General features: G+C 29.0%; 3 protein-coding genes across 4 annotated transcripts; all 3 read right to left on the bottom strand.

The window, feature by feature from the left end:
- Positions 1-2184: 2184 nt before the first annotated feature.
- LOC102608001 (uncharacterized) lies at positions 2185-7729 on the bottom strand. The gene is made up of 3 exons (XM_006491755.4): positions 7451-7729; positions 6646-6848; positions 2185-2738 (listed from the first exon to the last, which is right to left on the bottom strand). Exons 1-3 carry the CDS (start codon positions 7544-7546, stop codon positions 2405-2407), a joined length of 633 nt encoding a protein of 210 aa, XP_006491818.1. The 5' UTR covers positions 7547-7729; the 3' UTR covers positions 2185-2404.
- A 3715-nt stretch (positions 7730-11444) lies between these two features.
- LOC102607698 (uncharacterized) lies at positions 11445-14110 on the bottom strand. Of its 2 annotated transcripts, none has more exons than XM_052442967.1 (6): positions 13817-14110; positions 13443-13658; positions 13174-13340; positions 12223-12307; positions 12074-12150; positions 11445-11768 (listed from the first exon to the last, which is right to left on the bottom strand). In XM_052442967.1, exons 1-6 carry the CDS (start codon positions 13892-13894, stop codon positions 11606-11608), a joined length of 786 nt encoding a protein of 261 aa, XP_052298927.1. In that variant the 5' UTR covers positions 13895-14110; the 3' UTR covers positions 11445-11605. The 2 variants fall into 2 exon arrangements, with proteins under 2 accessions (XP_052298927.1, XP_006491817.1); XM_006491754.4 differs by having other exon boundaries at positions 11445-11776; positions 12082-12150; positions 13817-14106.
- A 708-nt stretch (positions 14111-14818) lies between these two features.
- Positions 14819-15949, bottom strand: LOC102614792 (aspartic proteinase CDR1-like). The gene has a single exon (XM_006491772.1). It carries the CDS (start codon positions 15947-15949, stop codon positions 14819-14821), a length of 1131 nt encoding a protein of 376 aa, XP_006491835.1.
- Between the last annotated feature and the right edge of the window lie 3973 nt (positions 15950-19922).

The following is a 19922-nucleotide window of genomic DNA, read 5'->3' as shown; positions in this document are numbered from 1 at the left end:
CGTCATCGTGTTAGCTCAATGCTTATTTTAAGGTTTTTTTTTTTTTTAAGTGGAATATTTAGGATTTTGGGAAGATGTAACGGCTACATCTCTTAAGAGCCGTTGTAATTTTTCATTTGACGAAAACGTCCCTTCAAGCGAAGCTCTCTCTCCAATAATATTTCAAATGACATGTACAAAACACTATTATTGCCATTTGCCACACTGGATTTAAGCTTTTATGGGCTTTTAGGTCTTTACTGCTTTTTTAGAGGACTCCTCCAAAATACTTTTGAAACCCATTTTTCAATTATATTCCATTTAATGCCAAAAGTATTTTTTTTTTCTAAATAAACACTATTTTCATTTATAAATTTTGTAATTTTTAATAATTTTCTCACTCTTTTAGTCTTAATAATTGTATTTCTCTCTTCAAACTTTATTATTTAATTTCTAAAAAAAATCTAAAAGAAAAAATTAGAAAAATTTTATAAAATATTAAATTTTTTATGGGTCCAATACAATTTTATCGTACAAATAAACTTTGAGTGCAACAATTAGTTTGAGAATCGTTAAAAAATTATTTGTAGTGAGATAAAATTTTATTTAATTTATTTTCTCTCAATGTTGTATCTTAATTTTGTTGCTACATATATTATAAGAGTATTATTTTGGCTTAAAATTTTCTTCTTAAATTTAGATTAAGTTGATGATTGAAAAAATTTATAGATTACTTCTTAAATTCAGATTATTCTAATGATTAAAAAAATTATATTGTGCAAGCAAAATGAAATTGAAGAGAGAAAGAAAGTATAAATGAGATTAATTCTATTTATATTTGTCCTTAAATATAATTATAGTATTACATGAGTTTTATAAGATTAATGAATGGATGCCAATAGTCCAACTCTAAAAGTAAAGCAATTGGCAATCTCAGCCCGCAGAACCACCCCCCCCCCCCCCCCTCTTTCCCGGCCTCAAAATTTCCTTAAAAAACCCCGTTTCCCCACAATAATTTCAAAATTATCCTTATCTCGTTAACTTTATTTCAACTACTGATTTTCTATCTTAATCTTTCCATTTTCCAATTTTAAAGAAAAGAATCACAATTGCAATTGTTGTGCTCTTGACAACATTGTCTAATAATCAATATTTTCTATTGAGGGCTGTAAGAGAGGATTGATGAGTTGCCCTCTCTCTTTTTTCTTTTTTTTTAATCAATGATCCTACTTAAGAGCTACTAATGTAGATCCTAATTGAAATAATTGTATAGTACAAAGTTCTTGTTATTTAAATTGTTTGACCCCTTTTGATATTATATCAGTCTACCAACAATTTACTCAACCTCAGCCTAAGTATGATTGACTTGTTACCACTCAATTAGGTTTATGCCCTATATTATTATGTACAAAGCATAAAGAAAGATTAGTCAATAGATAAGTAAGATAAAAGATCATAACAAAAAATAATAATAATAAAATTGAGGCAGGAGAGAGAGAGAGCTATTTAGAGAAGAAGAAGAATGAGGTTGCTTTTGAAATAAAAAATGGAGTTCAAAATCACTTTGGAATCACTAATTTATTTTGGGGTGAGGCAAGAAAAATAATTTTTATTAAGGAAATTAGAGGCATACCAATAGCACCACTGTATTTTTAATTTTATTTGTTTCTTTTCTCTATTGGATTTGGAGCATTTAACATAACTATATTATATAAAAATTATATTTTGTAAAATTGTAGAATTTAGGATTTGATCGTCCTATTAGTACTTAATTCGTATATTAATTGTTCTTCTTAACAAGTAGTGTGTTTTGAACAAGTTAACGTGGTTGATATTATATGACTTAAAACATCTAAACAAAATATATATATATATATATATATATATATATATATATATATATAAAAAAAAATTTGTCTGGCCAATACTTTTATAACCTGTTCGTATATGCTAGTTTGTACATAGAACATTATCCATGCATTCATTTTTACATTTTCAATTAGGCTTAAAAGGTAAATGGAGATTACGAATTTATTATGTGTAATACCTACGGCTACAAAACCATTGGTACGCATTATTTTTTTTTTACAAATTTGAGCATATTAACTTCACAGATGGTGTTCCTAAAAAGAAGGAAAAAAAAAAAAAACCCTTTAGTGGTATAATTCAGACATTCAAATTGGCACAATTATCAGCTTGTCACGATAACACAACACGAAAGCATTTTTTTTATTTAAATGTGATGAGATATCAGCTCCCATAGATATATTTACACAAAATCTGAAAATCTAAATTTAACTGAAGAAACGGCAATAAGATGATTTTACCACTTCAAAGGAGTGCACCGACCGATCACATGAGTCTTCAGACTTCTGACACCAACAAATAAGAACTCAATCGACCCAGCGTAAAATTGATTAACCAATCAAGTAAATTGCCTTCTCATAAATGTGTCTTCATGCACAAAAACAGGTTCTTGCGTTCTCTGTGGTGGGAACTGGGGTTGTCCCATAGCTATTCCACCTTCTTGAGGAACAGAAGAATTGCCCCAAAGACCACTGTTCTTTGCAGAGTGTAAGGTGAGATAATAGAGAATTCCAAGGGTAACGCTTGCAAGGGACAAGACGGCACCACCCGCAAAAACTCCCGGTTTCACAACATAGCAGTAGTAATTGCCAAAGTACATACTCTCTTCACCATGTTGATCGTTCAATGCAGCGCCTGTTAGCAACAAGAGAAATGCTATAACAAATGTGAACCTGCAAGAGCAAGAAATTAATCACATTCACTGTCAGTGGATTTGGAATGCAAATATTCAACTGTCAAAGTAAATTACTTACCAATTATCAATTAGTCACAATGCAATTATTTAATTTAAGTCCAACTCTGAGGACTTGCACAAACCAACCTTTAAAAGTTTAGAACACAGAATGTGAGGATAAAAACAAAAAACTTAATTCCATTATTTTTTTTTTAACCTTTTTTCTACTGACACCAAGCTGTCAAGTCAAGCACCCATATGGTTCAGGCCACAAACGCACCTCCAAACAGTAAGTGATGACACTCTATAAGACATATTGCTTAAGGTAATATTATTTATTTCAAGTTTTTTATTGTAGAGGAAAACATTCAATAACTACTGCATCTAGTACACACCATTCTCTTCTTTAGGATGTGGCATTATGCAATAATTATGCACACAAATTTGTCGACTAGCCAAGATTTCACTTTTTTTTTTTTTCACAAAGCAGGCCCAATTAAATATGTTGATATTCAATGATCCAGGAAACTGTTTCAAAGAGGCATTCCTACTAAACTGTAAATCTTATCATTAACATTCTTTGAATAGAAACTTACAAATATGTTAGTAATGAAAAAAAAGTACAAGGTGGACCCAAAATCCACACAGGCATCCAGAAAATAAACCTGCAAGAAGAAATAAAGAAATCTATACACAATCTACATTATCAGCTTGACTAAAATCTTCAAAAGAACAATACTGGGAATTGGAATCAACTTGTAAGAAATTTCTTTCAAGGGTATGTGCTCCGTATAATCCTTGGTCATACAAACAGAAATATATTTGAAGAGCTATGAAATTTATAGTTCAATGGCAATCTTCTGGCACTTAAAAAAAAATGAGTTGCCGCCAAAATGTATTCGTCTGCAAGGAGGGAATCCATAAGGAAGTTGCATTATGGTGAAGAATGTCATAAACTTACCGACCAAGAAAAATAAAAATATACATCTCAGAAGCATAAACTCACTTTTGACAACTTCTAGTTAACCTAACCCACAACATTGGAATGAAAGGGGCAAGTAGAAGGAAAAGGTAGACTGTAAACAGAAGGTTATGAGAAATAAAGCAACAGAAAGGAAGTGTCTGTAATATACCATCTGAAGGTTTGTTCCTGAAGGCTAGATATTTTCTGCTCAAAAGATTTTGGAATTATGTTCAAAGCTAGATTAACATGATCTTATCATCAAATTCTAATATCCACACAAAGAATTCAACAACTCACTTTGTATAGTTATTTTAAGGATTTAGTAACACTTGTCCTTTCTCCATAATAACAAAACTGGCTTAAAATTTGTTTTACCAAACATTCATAACCTCATGTTTGGTATCCAACGACTTATTTCTCATAACATAATGTTATCACCAAATTCTAAAATCCACACAAAGCACTTATTCAACGACTCCCTTTCTATAATTATTTTAAAGATTTGGTCACACTTGTCCTTTCTCCAGTAAAACACAGCTGGCTTAAAAATTGTTTTACCAAACATTCATCAATTTTTGAGTTTCGAGAAGAAGAAGTATGAGCGCCTAACTCTAGTCCACAAAGCCTTCTTCCTATACTTCATGTAACCTAGCATGAGCACCACCGCACATAAATGCCACTCCATTTATTGAGGATCCTTTGTGATAAACAATCCTGCAAGGGATTGCTTTGCGACTAGTAGAGCTGTAGCATACTGAAATTGCGCTTCATATTATTTTAGTACTTTTCGGGTTGTACTTGACTCATTTGTTTGCAGCCGAAATTAAATTTGGCAAATAAATTTATTGACTTTATTCTTATGGAGACTTCCTATGCATTTGGTAAAGGAAGAAAAGCCAAACCTCTTTGGATATGTCCTGTGGCAGCTCTGTTTGGGGTAGTATGGCAGGAAAGAAATCTTCTTATTTTAGAAGAAAAAACTGCAGATAATATTGAAGAATTATGGTACAGAATCCGTCTTCTAGCTTCGCTTTGGGCTTCAGTGTCTAAGGAGTTCCAAAATTCAACTTTTTCCTTCATTCATCTAAGTTGGGAGAGTGTTTTGAGATAGGTATCTAGGTTGGTCTAGTATTGTAGAGGGGATTGGCATACTTTGTATGTCTCAGAAAAAATTTTCATTTTTCTGTTTTCTCAGTGGACAGCTGGTCCACTCCTTATAATGATTCTTCATCATTAATATAATATATAGTTTCTTATCAAAATAAATAAACTTATTGACCTACCTGACTACCTTTCAGCACGAAATGTTATGATGGGTTATGGTTTTATGATTTTTAATGAATTTCTTTTTCATGGTCATGCAAATGGATGACAATATTATACATTTAGTTTTAGTTATAAAATAAGTTTTGTAAGAAAAATTGGCTACTATGTAGAAAAGTTTTATGTCATCTAAAAACAGACCACATGAACATGAGAATTAGGGACCTCTTGTGGGAGGGTTCTAATTAAGGTAATGATTCTCATCTTCTTGGATTGGGACACTGTTTCAAGACCAAAAAGAAAAGAACAGCCTGGAATTAGATATATGGAAAAACCAAAGGGAACATGTTGGAGATTTCATCAAAATGGGTAGGGCACTAATTTATTCATAAATGGTTGTGCTAAATGAAAGTCATAACTGAGTATCATTCATAAATGGTTGTGCTAAATGAAAGCCATAACTGAGCATCATTCTTTCATCCTTCACACTTTCTTAATATGGGAGATGGAATGGATGTTCAGTTGTTGGAAGACAACTAGGTAGGAGATTTTTGCTTGCATTATCAGCTCCCCCTTCTTGGACTTTGTCTGTGGATATATTTCTCCATCAATGCCAACCAGTACGGTGTTCTCCAGCAACACATTAAATTGGAACTGCAAACTCTAACTTCCAAAGCAACATAATTGAAAGGCAAAGAATACATAGAACTTTTTAAGGTGGTTGAGACTTGAGACTGAGTATTGATGAGACAAAGAAAGATGGTAGGTATGGAGGTTGGAGGCTTCAGGTAACTTCTCTTGTTAATCATATTTAGTGGTTATTAGAGTACCTTTCCATTGGTGATTTCATACCTTTCAAGATAATTTGAATGGCCAAAATTCCTCCTAAAATCTCAAGCCTTTGTACAAGCACAATATCAGAGAATCCAAAGAGAGCATACTTTGATGCGCCTCCATCTTCTTGACGTATGTGATGTGTACAAAGAGTAAAGAAACCTTAATCTGAAATTGAAATACCACTACAGATCTTTATTAGCTCCTTGTTATCCATCTTCACCCTTATCATTGATGTAAAAGAAGGCGAAAATCTATGGCTGCAATAAATACCCCACCTAGCTAATAATTTTTTTCTTTTTTTAATCTCTCTGCAGTGAATGATCATGTTGAATGTTTTTTGTTTATCAGCACCCAAACTAATTTCTACCAACCAGTACACCAAAGGTCTACATTCACAAGTAGTGTAAAAAATGAGTAAAAAGCACTCCAATCTACTCTCATAGCAAGTCACCATATAGTTTTCCTAGACTTAGATAACATTGAAATCTTGAAATTTGACTAAAAGCAACTACAACTTACTTCTCTTTTCATAGCTACCATGTGCAAAATCACTTGAAATTGTGCTAAACAGTTTTTAAACAGAGTGAAAAGAAAACACATAGGTCATACCAAATGGGTTCCACAAGCATCACATACAAACAACAGTTGCAAACGGTTTCAAATACGGAGGAAACTGGTAAGGGGCTAAAGTTTATCCAATATGGAAAGGGTGCATTTGTGCAAAATTTTAGATACGGCTGCAATCTTGTAACCTGTTCGAATGATTGACCCAAATGATATCCACTAAAAACATTCAGAGAATAAAAGTTGTATGTATGAGCAAATTGTGTTTGTGATTTACCAGGAAACAACAAAACAAACCAATGCTATTGTCCAGTTAGAGTTTGAAGGATGAGGGCCTCTTCTGCAACAAATACACCCAGTAGCAACATTAATCGTCACTTGAGCTATCAAAAGAGACAATGCTGCCGTTAAACCAAGACCAAGGGCTGGACTCCTAGGGTATGAACATTGAGTAGGAGAGGTGATCTGAACTTGAGAACCCTACAAAAAGAGCCAGTAGCGTCAGCTATATTAAAGTTGAAATTGAAGTCAGCTAGAGATACAACTTTTTTATTTATTTATTTATCATTATTTATTTTTTTTCAGTTGGTTACATCTATTACAGTCTGAAGTCCACTGGAATCTAAATACATAGACTTGCAGTACAACCCAGAAGCCAATCGAGACAAGCTCGGAAATCCTAGTCTACTGGGAATCTTAGTGGCCAGCTAGATATAAAACTTTAGTCTTAGTTTCTTTGTGCAAATCAAAGATTGAAATTGATAAAATATGAATATCAGAAGTTACATAAATAATTCAAACATAAATTAGAATGTTAATTGTTAAATATGCTGTCTTTTGTTTTGGTTCCAGGTATAAGAAACTAACAAGTCAAGTATAAAGCCAAACATTTAAGTTAACATATATAGAACAAAAGAGTACATTACAAAAAAATAAATAAATAAATAAAATAACAACTTGCTTTTCTATTCATCAGGCACAGCAACCAAACAGAAACAGAGGCTCAGTGATTGCATAACTTATAAGAACAACATAAGAAACATGATCTACACCAAAAACAAACCCATTGTTTAAAATTTTACCTTAATCCTAGTAGCTTCTGCACCAAAACCAGTAGCAGCTGATAATAATCCCAAGAGACCAACAGTACTGCACAGAGCTAGAACCTTTCTCTCCATCTCTCTTTCTTTGTAAAATTTTATGAGTTGCTCTCTTTCTTTTCTTTCTTTTCTTTTCTTTTTTTGTTCCTCCTTTCTTTTTTAATCTCTCACAGTTTCACTTCTAAAATTTAGCAGCTTGCTTTGCCTGAGTAAGAAACGTAAAGTTGGTAACGCACTGTGGGGGAATTTTGATGTCTAATTGATGGGGGTCATTAAGGAAATATAATAATTAACGACAGCAGCACCCACTTGGTGAGGCGCTTTTGTTTTGTTGATGTATGCAGTGTGCATGATTTTTTATAATTATTTTTGCCTCTACGGTATACTTTTATGGGATACACCGGCAAGGACAGAATGTTTAAATATACCGTATAACTTCTATAAATTAATAATGTCGGGACCATAGAAATTTATTAATTTAGACAGATATTAATTAATCAATAAATTAATAATTTATTAATTTATAGAGTATATTCATAGTACAAAGAACTAATATTTAATTGACTGAAAATTCATTGTATTTTACAAATATAATCAATAGAATTTAAATAAATTCATCAAATAAATTGTTTTGCATACTTTTTTCCATGTCATGCTGAATATGAAATTGAGGATGACACAGTACCTTTAGAGCTTATTTCGTGCACAAAAGCACTCAAGTCATCAACAACATTTCATAATTTTTTATTGCAATACGAGAATTCAACCCCAGAATTTTTAGATGCAATAAGAAAAATTAGAGATGATATTCAACCAGATTTAAACTTTAAGAAAAAAAAACAAGTTACAATAGACTCATATTTTAATAAATTGACATAGTCAGTTACATTTGTAATTTCACAGTATTTGTAATTTCTACAATTATTAATTTATTATATAAATGGGACCACAGAGTTATATAAGAGTTCTCAGAAAAAATATTATCTTATTAATTTATCTTCAGGGCCCAAGTCGGGACCGGAAAAAATTATTATATTATAGAAATTATTAATTTATCGAGTATTAATTTATAGAGGTTATACTGTACAAGGATTAATTTTGAATTATTCCGTAAATTTATTATCTTCGAATATCATTTTACTTTTAAAAATTTAAGTCACCCTCATAAATTTCATCAACCTACCCTATTTTTATTTATTTTTTGAACAAAAATTGAATAACTTGAGATATTAAAAAATAAAGAGGTAATTTAAAAAAGAAATTTTATATTGCTATGATTAAATGACAGCATCAATATTGTGATAAATATAAATTTTGTAAATTGTACATAAAACCAATAAATAAAATGTAAAATGAGTAAATTAATACAAGAGTGGTAAATTGGTGTTTCAAAATTATAAACAAAACAAACACTTATAAAAATAACATATAGAACTTGAAAATCAACATCATACTTTAATTAAACAAAAAATAGTTTATTCGTTTAATTTAATTAAATAAAGAAAAAATTCACTCATGAATTGAAAATAAAAAATTGTATTGAAAATAATTGGAATAAATTTTATTGAATTGGTATAACCATAAGCTCTATATCATCCTAGGATGTTCATAATTTTTTTTTTAAATTTTCTATCATAGCATTTGTTTACTACACATGTTAAATAAGAAAACTATGTTTCTTGATGTAGATCAAGCCAAAATAAAATAAAAAGATATTCTTATATTATTAGACAGGATGTAATGTTCAGTTTTATACATATTTTATATAGTTTCATGCTTTACTTGTTGCTTGTACTTTAAGATTATTTAGGGTTACTGTTGAGAAGGTTTAGAATGATACAAAATCACCATATTTTATAAACAGCTCTGAAAACATGAAAGAAAGAAATTTTTAAAAATCCAGTTTTAAGATAATCTTTATCCTCAAAAAAATTTCACATAAATCATCACACGTATTATATAAACCCAAAACTATTATTATTCATTTTATAAAATAAAGTCAGTAAATACATAAGATAGTCATTATTATAACGGGTTTTTTTTTATAACTCTTACATTAATTTATTTTTTTACCTTCTATTTACAAGTTTTATGTTTTATTTACATAATTTATATATTATTTTTACACTTAATTTTGATTTATAAAGTTTTTGTTTTGTTTACTAATAATACACCAATTTACTACTATATTAATTTGTTTGTTTCATCTTCCATTTACAAATCTTATATTTCATTTGCCTAATTTATGTTTTATTTTACATTAATGTTGATTTATAAGTTTTATGTTATATTTGTAAGTTTTTATTTTGTTTACCAACGATATACCAATTTAATATTCTTATATTAATTTACTTATTTTACCTTCCATTTATGGGTCTTATGTTTCATTTACATAATTTTTGTTTTGTTTTATAGTTAATATTGATTTATAAGTTTTATAATATATTCATTAGTTTTTATATTGTTTACTAATAATACACCAATTTACTAGTCTTATATTAATTTAGTTGTTTTACTCTCTATTTACAAGTCGTATGTTTTATTTATACAATTTTATGTTTTATTTTATATATAATGTTGATTTACAAGTTTTGTATTACATTTGTTAGTTTTTGTTTTATTTACTATTAATACATCAATTTTCTATTCTTATATTAATTTACTTATCATTTACGAGTTTTATGTCTCATTTACATTTATATTTTATTTTCACTTATTGTTGATTAACTTTTATGTTATATTTGTAAGTTTTTGTTTTATTTACCATTGATACACCAATTTGACACTTATACATTAATTTGCTTGTTTTACATTCCATTTACATCATTTATATTTTATTTTGCACTTAATAGATATTGATTTATAAGTTGTATGTTATATCTATAACTTTTTTTTTGTTTACCAATCATATATCAATTTTAAAATATTATACTGATTTACTTGTTTTAACTTCTATTTACAAGTCTTATGTTTCGCATTTACACAATTTATGTTTTATTTTGCATTTAATGTTGATTTATAAGTTTTATGTTATATTTGTAAGTTTTTGTTTTATTCACTAATAATATACCAATTTATTGGATGTTAATTTATTTATTTCACCTTCCACTTACAACTCTTATCTTCTATTTACATAGTTTATGTTTTATTTTATATTTAATTTGATTTACAAGTTTTATGTCAAATTTACATGTTCTATGTTTCATTTACATAATTCATGTTTAATTACGATATTGATGTTGTGATTTTAATTATGGTACCATAAAATGACCCAATTTAAAAATAGTGAATGATTCATTCAAAATTTAGCCAATTAATAAATTAAAGCCTTTATACATAAATATTATAGACAACAGAACTATTTTCTTTATTTTTTCCACAAATCAATATTGGGGACGTTGTCTTTTGTTTTGAAATATAATATTAATATTAAATTCAACCTTGTTAAAATTAAAAGTTAATTCCCACTTTTTTATTATTTTAAATATAGCATAATTGAAAAATTAAAAACTCCTTAAAAAATGTGAGTAAAGACCACCGAGTTCCAATTCCATACTTCATTGACAAAAAATTTCACCACTAAACTGATTGACAAAAAAAAAAAAAGAATTAGGAGTTTGTTTTGTAAAACTATCTTTGAATAACCCCTTGGAAGAAAAAAAAAAAAGAGAAAAAGAATGTAAATGAAGGGAAAAAGGATAAAAATAAAACAATATTGAACATTGATGATCTTGAAATTGCTTGAATTTGACATAATATAAATTAAACTTTAATTCACACGTGCCAAATTATGATTAATACATAAAAGACAATTGTGATATATAAAAAGGATTAGAATTCAATGTTGAACAATTTTCTTTGAGCACCCAAACAACAGTTAGGATTCATTTTTTTTTTTTTTTTCACTTCTCTTGCCTAACAATAACCGATTGAATGCTCAGCAAAAAATTAGAGCAGCACTCAATCTTTGTCCATATAAAAGCAAGCTAAACCCTTTTTAATTTGGTAAAAAAAAATAAACATCATTATTACAATATAATTTACTGATATTACAATGGGGAGTAGTCTAGATTAATACAATGAAAGCGTGCAGATCTGCTCGCGATTTGAGCAAACTCGGAGGTAATGAAAACAATATCATTGAAGACCATAAACAAGTAATGCTCCAACAGCACCAATACCAGCAATCAGACCAATAATTACGCCTATTGGAGGCAATCCGCTACCAATTGGTTTTCCAGTGTTCACATCATATCGTGCAAATCTCTTTTTGGGTGCTTGGCATTGCGGACATACATATGTATCCGGCTGTAAATTTAAATATAAATAAATCAGACTAAATTTTGCGAACATTTTGTTTATTCATCAAACAAAAGTGTAATGCAATACATATGGTGAATATTATTATTATTTGCTGCTAAGAAACAAAAGATTATATATATATAACTATATGAAATATGTTCAAGGATTGCTAGGACTACAAATCCAGGTGGTGAATATTATTAGTTCTTTACTTAAATTCTTTCAATTGTGGCATTAGTTCTAAGTTGTGTCTAAGCTTTGACTGGTTTCAACTTAAACCAATTTAAGCATGATAAAGAAGAGGCACTTGCCAGTTCATCGAAAGGTTTCTGTAAAAAGTATATGTATCCACAGTCAAGGCATATGTGTGTAGCTCTAGCCTGCAAAATGCTGCACTTTGTTAGAGGAAAGCATTGCAATTTACCAAAAATCCCAATTCATTTCAAACTTGCCTTTTGAGCCTCGGTTAACTTCCTACCAAAGCGCGGAGGTGCTGGACGCTTTGGCAGTCGTTTGACATCTACATCTGCACCTCCTCTGCATGGATGCATATTTATAATTTATTGACATATCAATTAGCTATAGAAAACAAAGCAATGAAACTATTTAGCTTCCGTTTCTGAGACATCCATTTGCTTAATTATTCCTTTCATACTTTTTCCTCTTCAAAGGAAAATTTCCAATTTCATTGGTACAAACTATGTGTATAAGAATGGACCAAAATTACTCAACAACAAAGAAATCAACATAGTAATTTGTTTATAAGAAATTGAAAAACAAAAATCAGTCAGCTAAAAGGAAAATAAATCATGGGACCTCAATTTTGATACACAACTAGACCATTATTAATTCATAGACAAAAAATTACTAGAGCTAACAAGCAGTCCTCAAATTTCGCTCCCTTACACGGATATCCTATTTCAAGAGTTTTGCTTTTCCACATTAGCAACTCTTGACCCATCATTAGTTAGATGAGTCCCAATTTTACTTTCCTGGGTATATTAAAGAAAAAATACCAGTAACTTGTCTCATAGCTTGCATTTATAATGAGAAAGATTATAAAGAGACAGAGTTTCTACCAATAATCATATGGATTTTACCATTTACTGTTATCTTAACTTTTTTTGATTTCTTAAAACAGGATCCGGGTAGTAGACAAGCATTTTCTTTGTTCAGCTACCATATTATTGGTGTCCTTTGAACAGAGTTTAATGTGTGTACTCTTTCATGATCAACAGAGCTACTAACCCATTTTGAACAGCCGGGACATATATATAATCATATTTTCTGAATTCTTGCCACGAATCTCCAATCAAGTGTAAAACATAATATATGCTGACACAGAGGCAGAGCTAACAGTAACACATATAAATAAGAAGATGAAAATAAGAAAGGAAATTAACCTGTTGACAACAAAGTAGACAGAGTCTGGCTTTGCTTGAATAGCTGTTTTGGTGAATCCAAGCTTATCAGCAGGCCAGAGTTCATCACCAAAGAAGCTGCTTGTATAGAGAACTTGATCCCCAGACTTAAGACCGGCCTTTGCTGCATTCCCTCCCCCTTCTACGGCCTATTTATTATATAAATTATCATAAACAATATTAATTAACAAATATTAATTATTAAACCATAAATAAATAAACAAAGATGGGGCGGGGGTAAGGTAACTCACAGTGATGACAACGCCGCCACCTGGCTTTTGACCCAGAGTAAGGCCTAGTGGCTTATCAACTTCAACCTCAATAGTCTTTGAAGCCCCAGCAGTTCTTGCTGTGATCTTATTATTATCAAGGCTTCTAGTTGCATTCTTGGTCTTACTAACAGCCAAGAAAAGATCTGAGACACGCCTTTTAGATTCTTGAAGAGATAGACCTTGTAATGTGGTTTTCTAGAGATTAGAGAAGAAGAAGGAGGAGATAAAAGATTTAACATTTCAGTACTGTAAGTACAGCAACTACTAATAACTGGAAAGGCAAATGAATTTGGTCTAATTAGTTGTTAATACACAGAATTAATTCATACATAATAATATGATAACAGCAATACCTGGGTATGAGAATAAGAGAAGGCTCTTCTTCTTGGTGAAATTTTAATGGAAGCACCTGCAACTACTGCTGAAGACATTTTTGAGTTTTTACACTTGAACAAAATGTTGAGTGAAAGAAAGAGGGGGAATTAATTCGAAGATCGATCGTTAGCCGAGTGTTGGTAGTAAAGCAATACATACAATAGAATATTAGAATTGAACTGAACTGAACTGAACTGAGTGGATGCAAAATGCTCTGACAGGTAGATGACATTTTAGTGGCAGGGGATGTTGGGACGTATCGGTATTCGGTACCATGTCTGTGCGAAATGCGAATGCCTCGTGCTTGCGTTGCATCGCGCGTGTTAGACACATTAAGAGCCGTTTCATCGTTTTCACTTTTCAATAGACTTAAAATTAATTTAGAAAGTTAATTCTACTATTTAATAAATTATTTTAAAAATCAATTTTAATCAAAATAATTCCATCTTACTGTAAATTTTGAAAAGCGGAGGAAGAATATATTTTTTAAAATTTAATTTTAAAAATTAATTTTATACTTAATTCAAGTATATATGTTACAAAAATCTTATTATTATTGTATCATCATCATCATCATCATCATTATCATCATCAATTATATTAAAATAACAAAATAAAATTAAAATTAATAAATATAGAATATTTGTTTTAATTATTAATAATTATATATACACAATAAAAATATTTTATATACATATTTATAAATACATAAAAAATAAGATTTATCCAATGCATACAAATACTTTTAAAACTCATAATATTTTTAAAAATAAAATTTACTAAGTGTTTAACTAATTTTTTACACAAATAATTATTTCTATAGTATAACAATCGGTAATTATTTTATGGTCATACCCTAAGTCTAGAATAAAATAGGCGGGCTTCATTCTTGAATAATGATGAATAAAAGAAAAATAAAAATCGAGAATATTAATATATTGTTATTAATATGACACCGAAGCAATGAACTACACTATTGGCTATTGCTTAGTACAATCAGTTGGCTTGAAAGAAACCATTTGACTATCGAAGTCATAGCCAATGAAGAGATCTGATTGGGCAAAATTACCAAATATACCAACATCACCATCTATGGGCTGCATTGCAAAACAAAACACGCCTTCAACCGGTGGAGGAATAAAAGTGCTTGTATGAATTAACGGCACTTTGGCACCACCATCAAAATGCGCTGTTAATATGGGTGCAATACCAGCCATTGATGGGGTTTTATAGCAAAGCTGTGATCCCAATCGTGGGTCTTGATAAGGTGTTAGCTTAATTGCATTTCTTACTTGTTCTTCCAATCGATTGTAAAAATCTTTAGGTAAAAGAGTTGGTGGCGCCCCTGTGTCGATGAACATGTTACCTTTGGAGATTGCTCCAGAGGAATTATAATAAGGAATCAACTTACTACTATTACTTAAATTCCCAACACTGATTCCTTCCAACGTTACAAAATAATAAGTCTTGTCTTCTTTGGAAACCAAAGAAGTTGAAACCACACCACCTCCTGAAACTTCACTTCCATTTCCAAAAAACATCTTGCTTGTAATGCTTGGATCAGTATGGAATGGTACCAGACAATAAGAGAACTTGTTGGCACCAAGTTGAGATAAAATCTGTGAAGCAAGTGACAATCTCGTTCTTCCTAGCCCGACCAAACCCATTTCATTTTCATTAAAGACCCCAGTATTATTGTGCCCACAACCAAAAACAACATTATCGAAAAAATTGTTAGAATTCCCAAAAGTAATTCTCTCTGTCGCAAGAACACCTTTGGTTAATGAACTATCTGCATAGCCATAGGTATAGTTGCAGAGTTGCTGAGAAGAACACGACACCGTATCTAGAAGATGACATTGTTCTGATTGACAAGAAAGCTCTTTGTATGATGACGAGCTTGCGGGATTATAAATGGGTTTCACTTGTTTGTAGCATTGTACACAAGGAAGACATTGAACCCACATAAGGTCGCTTCCTGTATCAACAATGCCATAAATGTCCAATAATGGTGGAGTACCAATGGAGAACTTCATCACATATTCACCATTAGCGGTTGACACATTTGATTGGACAACATTATTAGGGTAGAAATATGTAGCCGGACTCATATTTAAACTATTGAGACGAGAGAGAGTACGTAGGAAAATATTATTATTGTAACGCTCAAAAGGAGTTTCATGAGGCTTGTACAAGGGAGAGTTTGGGGAGTCCCGATGGATCAAGTCAATACTAAAGCCTGTCCCTCTCCCACTATTGCTACTTTTGGCTGCTGCTATAGCTATAGCTAAATTTCGAAAAGGTATTAAAAGGAAAATGATCATAAAAATAAGGACATTTGATTGAAAATGAATTCTTGCTGCTGCCATAGCCATAGGTTCCACGTACGAACTAGAATAAGAGAAAGAGATAAGAGTTATATAACAAAACAGCCATAATTCAACATCTATATACATCACACATGCAATCCAATTAAAGGTTGGATATGATCAGTTTTTAGAAAAGGTAGTAATACAACTCTATTTCTATCTTTTTCCTTAAGATATGAGGTAATTAATTAATTACCATTAATTGCATATAGTCGCTTGCCGAGTTTATTAGGAAGAAAATATGGCAATTTAAGAGAAATTATTTACAATTATGGAAGAAAATATTGTAATTTAAGAGAGTATCCACAACATTTAACATTGTAATTAAAGTATTCATTTAATGATAAATGAATTTGACCAACATAATACGACATTAATTACATGTAAAAGGTGAAATTTTGTCATGAATTTATTTTACCTTTTTGTTTTATTTGTACCAAGGAAAATTATGTGATGTCGTGATCAAAATTACGGCATCAATACCGGGATAAATATAAATTTTAAATTATACATAAAATTAGTAAATGAAAGATAAAATAAGTAAATTAATATAAGATGGTAAATTAATATTTTAAAATTACAAATAAAAAAAACATTTGTAAAAATAATATAAAAATTGTCAATCAACATTAAACTTTAATTTAAAAAATAGTTTACTTATTTAATTTAGTTGAGCAAAGAAAAACATTTCTCATCAATTGAAAACAATTGAAATAAGTTTTATTAAATTGGTTTAACCATAAGTTCTATATCCATGCTAGGAAATTTATAAATTTTGTTTTCATTTTCTATCATAGTATTTGCTTACTATAAAAGATAATTAAGCAAAATTATTTTTCTAGATCTGGATCAAGCTGAAACAAAATAAAAATAAATTCTTATATTACTAGACATATATGAAATATCAATAAAATTGAATCCAAATTTTAGTTTTATACATATTTCATGTAGTTTCAAACTTTGCTTTTGACTTATATTAAAAGGTCATTGGGGCTTGCTGTCCAAGAGGTTTAGAAGGATGCAAAATTAGTTATTTTACAAACAATTTTGAAAATATATAAAAATAGCTATAGATTTCCAAAATTTGATTTTGAGAATAAGTTTAATTCTTAATAAAATTTTACATATGTTATCACATGTATTACATAAACTAAAAATTATCTATCCAATTTAGACAAAAAAACCAATACATGTATAAGGTAATCATTATTATATTGAGTTTTTATTTTATATTTGTAAGTCTTTATCTTTTTCAATTACTCTTATAATATTTACTTGTTGTATATTTCATTTACAAGTCCTCTATTTCATTTACACAATTTGTATGTTATTTTACACTTAATATTGATTTACAAATTTTATGTTACTACTTAAAATTATGTTATGTTTACCAATAATACGTCATTTTACCACTCCTATATAAATTTACTTATTTTACCTTCTATTTACAAGTCTTATGTTTTATTTACTTAATTTATATTTTATTTTATACTTAATGTTGATTTACAAGTTTTATATTATATCTGTAAATTTGTGTTTCGTTTACCAATAGTATATTATTTTACCCTCCTATATTAATTTACCTATTTTACATTCTATTTATAGGTGTTATGTTTTGTTTACTTAATTTATATTTTATTTTACACTTAATGTTAACTTACAAGGTTTTTTTTTATATCAATAAGTTTTTGTTTTATTTACCAATGATTTATCAATTTACCATCCTTATGTTAATTTACTTATTTTACTTTTCGTTTATAGGTCTTATGTTCCATTTGCATCATTTATATTTTATTTTACTCTTAATATTGATTTACAAGTTTTATGTTATATATATAAGTTTTTGTTTTATTTACCAATAATGCATCAATTTACCACTCTTATGTTGATGCTTGTTTTACTTTCCATTTACAAGTCCTATATTTTATTTACTTAATTTATATTTTATTTTACATTTAATATTGATATACTAGTTTTATGTTACATCTATATAAGCTTTTGTTTTGCTTACCAGTATTACTCCAATTTACTATTCCTATGTTAATTTACTTATTTTACCTTCCATTTACAAGTCTTATGTTTTATTTACTTTTATGTTTAGTTCTACGGTTAATGTTGATTTACAAATTTTATATTAAATTTACATGTCTTATGTTTCATTTACATAATTTATGTTAAACTACGGTATTGATGCTGTGATTTTAATTACGACATGATATAATGACCCACCAACCAATATTATGATCATATTATATATTCGCGGATTGAGAGTGAAAAACGCTGAAAATAACTTTGGCACGAGTACAAGAATTAGGCTCTGTTTGCTATAGTTTTTCAAATAGAACTTATTTAAGCAGAACTTTTGTTAGTAGAGTTTTTATAAGTAGATCTTGCACTAATAAAATTTTAGTTGTTTGGTTAACAATAAGAGAATTTATTAAAAATTATAAAATTATTTTATAGGCAACTTTTTCAAAATCATGTTGTGAAAGGAATGAAAAAAAATTATCAAATAAATAAAGGATATTTTAGACATTTTAATAGTTTAAGAAACTTTTTCAATTTCTACTCCCAAAAATTCAAAATTTGAGGTTTATTAGTAGAGACAAAAAAAAATAATGGACAATCAAATATCAACAAAAATTTTGAAAAGAGTTTATGGGATTAAATAAGTTCTTATTTCTATTAGATAAGCCATAACAAATAACCACTTATTTTCATATATATTTATATTTCAAGGAGGGAATGGGGAATTTTTTACCTGATATTTAAATTTCTTCATTATTTCTTTAAAATTTTAGTGAAAAAATAAAAACTTTTATAGGCTTTGTTGATGACATTATTCATAGTTCCATAGAGTTGTTTTATTTTGATGTTTGTATGTTAATATTTATGTTGTGTAATAGCAAAAGACTTGGCAATTAAGCATTATGTTATATTGGTGTCATTAAATACGGTTATTATCTTTTCACTATATCAAGTACTATGAAATAACAAAACACAATATGAATTATTGAATAGTAACACTTTACTACATTAATTTGTTTTTAAAAAATAATTTACTACATTTCCGTCACTTTTGTCAGTGGACTTATAAAATACTAGGGTGGCAATCTGGGTCACGATTTGATGCAAATTAAATGACTTTGGGTTTGAAAAAGTTGATTCATTCAATAAATAGGTGAGTTCAATTCGATTAGCTAATTAAACGATTCGAATATGGGTTTGAGGATACTGATTCAGTTATTCGTTTAGGTTTTGTTTAATAAATAGGTCAAAAACGAGTCGAAGACCATCCATTCATTTAAAATTTGTTTAATTAAATTATTTATTTATACTTCATATGTATGAAAAAAATTTAAAATTTGAAGGCCAATATAGTAATTATAAATGATAATAAGTTTGTATTTTGTAGGATGTTAAATTTATGATCTTTTATATCTATTTTGCTTAATTTTTTTATTCATAATAATTTTGTAAACAAATTCATATTCAATTTGATTCCCTATAGGATAAACGGATTGCAAATGGATCCATATTTGATTCAATTTTTTTATAATTCTACTAAATGAATTAAATGAATTGAATTGAATATTCATTTAATAAACGAATCGAATCTGAATCCTAAGATTTGAATTCGTTAGTAAACGAATCAAATTCGAATTAGTAGAATTTTGACCCAATTCATTTACAATTCGATTTGAATACAAATCAT

This window comes from Citrus sinensis, chromosome 6 (genome assembly GCF_022201045.2).
Source record: "Citrus sinensis cultivar Valencia sweet orange chromosome 6, DVS_A1.0, whole genome shotgun sequence".
Lineage (NCBI taxonomy): Eukaryota > Viridiplantae > Streptophyta > Magnoliopsida > Sapindales > Rutaceae > Citrus > Citrus sinensis.
This window is presented reverse-complemented; position numbering and strand designations above follow the sequence as displayed.

Excerpts from the sequence above, each read along its gene's own strand:
- LOC102608001 (XM_006491755.4), bottom strand. The coding sequence starts at position 7,546 with ATGGAGAGAAAGGTTCTAGCTCTGTGCAGTACTGTTGGTCTCTTGGGA. Across the intron at positions 6,849-7,450 it reads CAGAAGCTACTAGGATTAAG|GGTTCTCAAGTTCAGATCAC; the intron begins GTAAAATTTTAA and ends CTCTTTTTGTAG. Across the intron at positions 2,739-6,645 it reads GTTTGTTTTGTTGTTTCCTG|GTTCACATTTGTTATAGCAT; the intron begins GTAAATCACAAA and ends TTGCTCTTGCAG.
- LOC102607698 (XM_052442967.1), bottom strand. The coding sequence starts at position 13,894 with ATGTCTTCAGCAGTAGTTGCAGGTGCTTCCATTAAAATTTCACCAAGA. Across the intron at positions 13,659-13,816 it reads TCTCTTATTCTCATACCCAG|AAAACCACATTACAAGGTCT; the intron begins GTATTGCTGTTA and ends TCTAATCTCTAG. Across the intron at positions 12,308-13,173 it reads GTCTACTTTGTTGTCAACAG|AGGAGGTGCAGATGTAGATG; the intron begins GTTAATTTCCTT and ends GCATCCATGCAG.
- LOC102614792 (XM_006491772.1), bottom strand. The coding sequence starts at position 15,949 with ATGAGTCCGGCTACATATTTCTACCCTAATAATGTTGTCCAATCAAAT.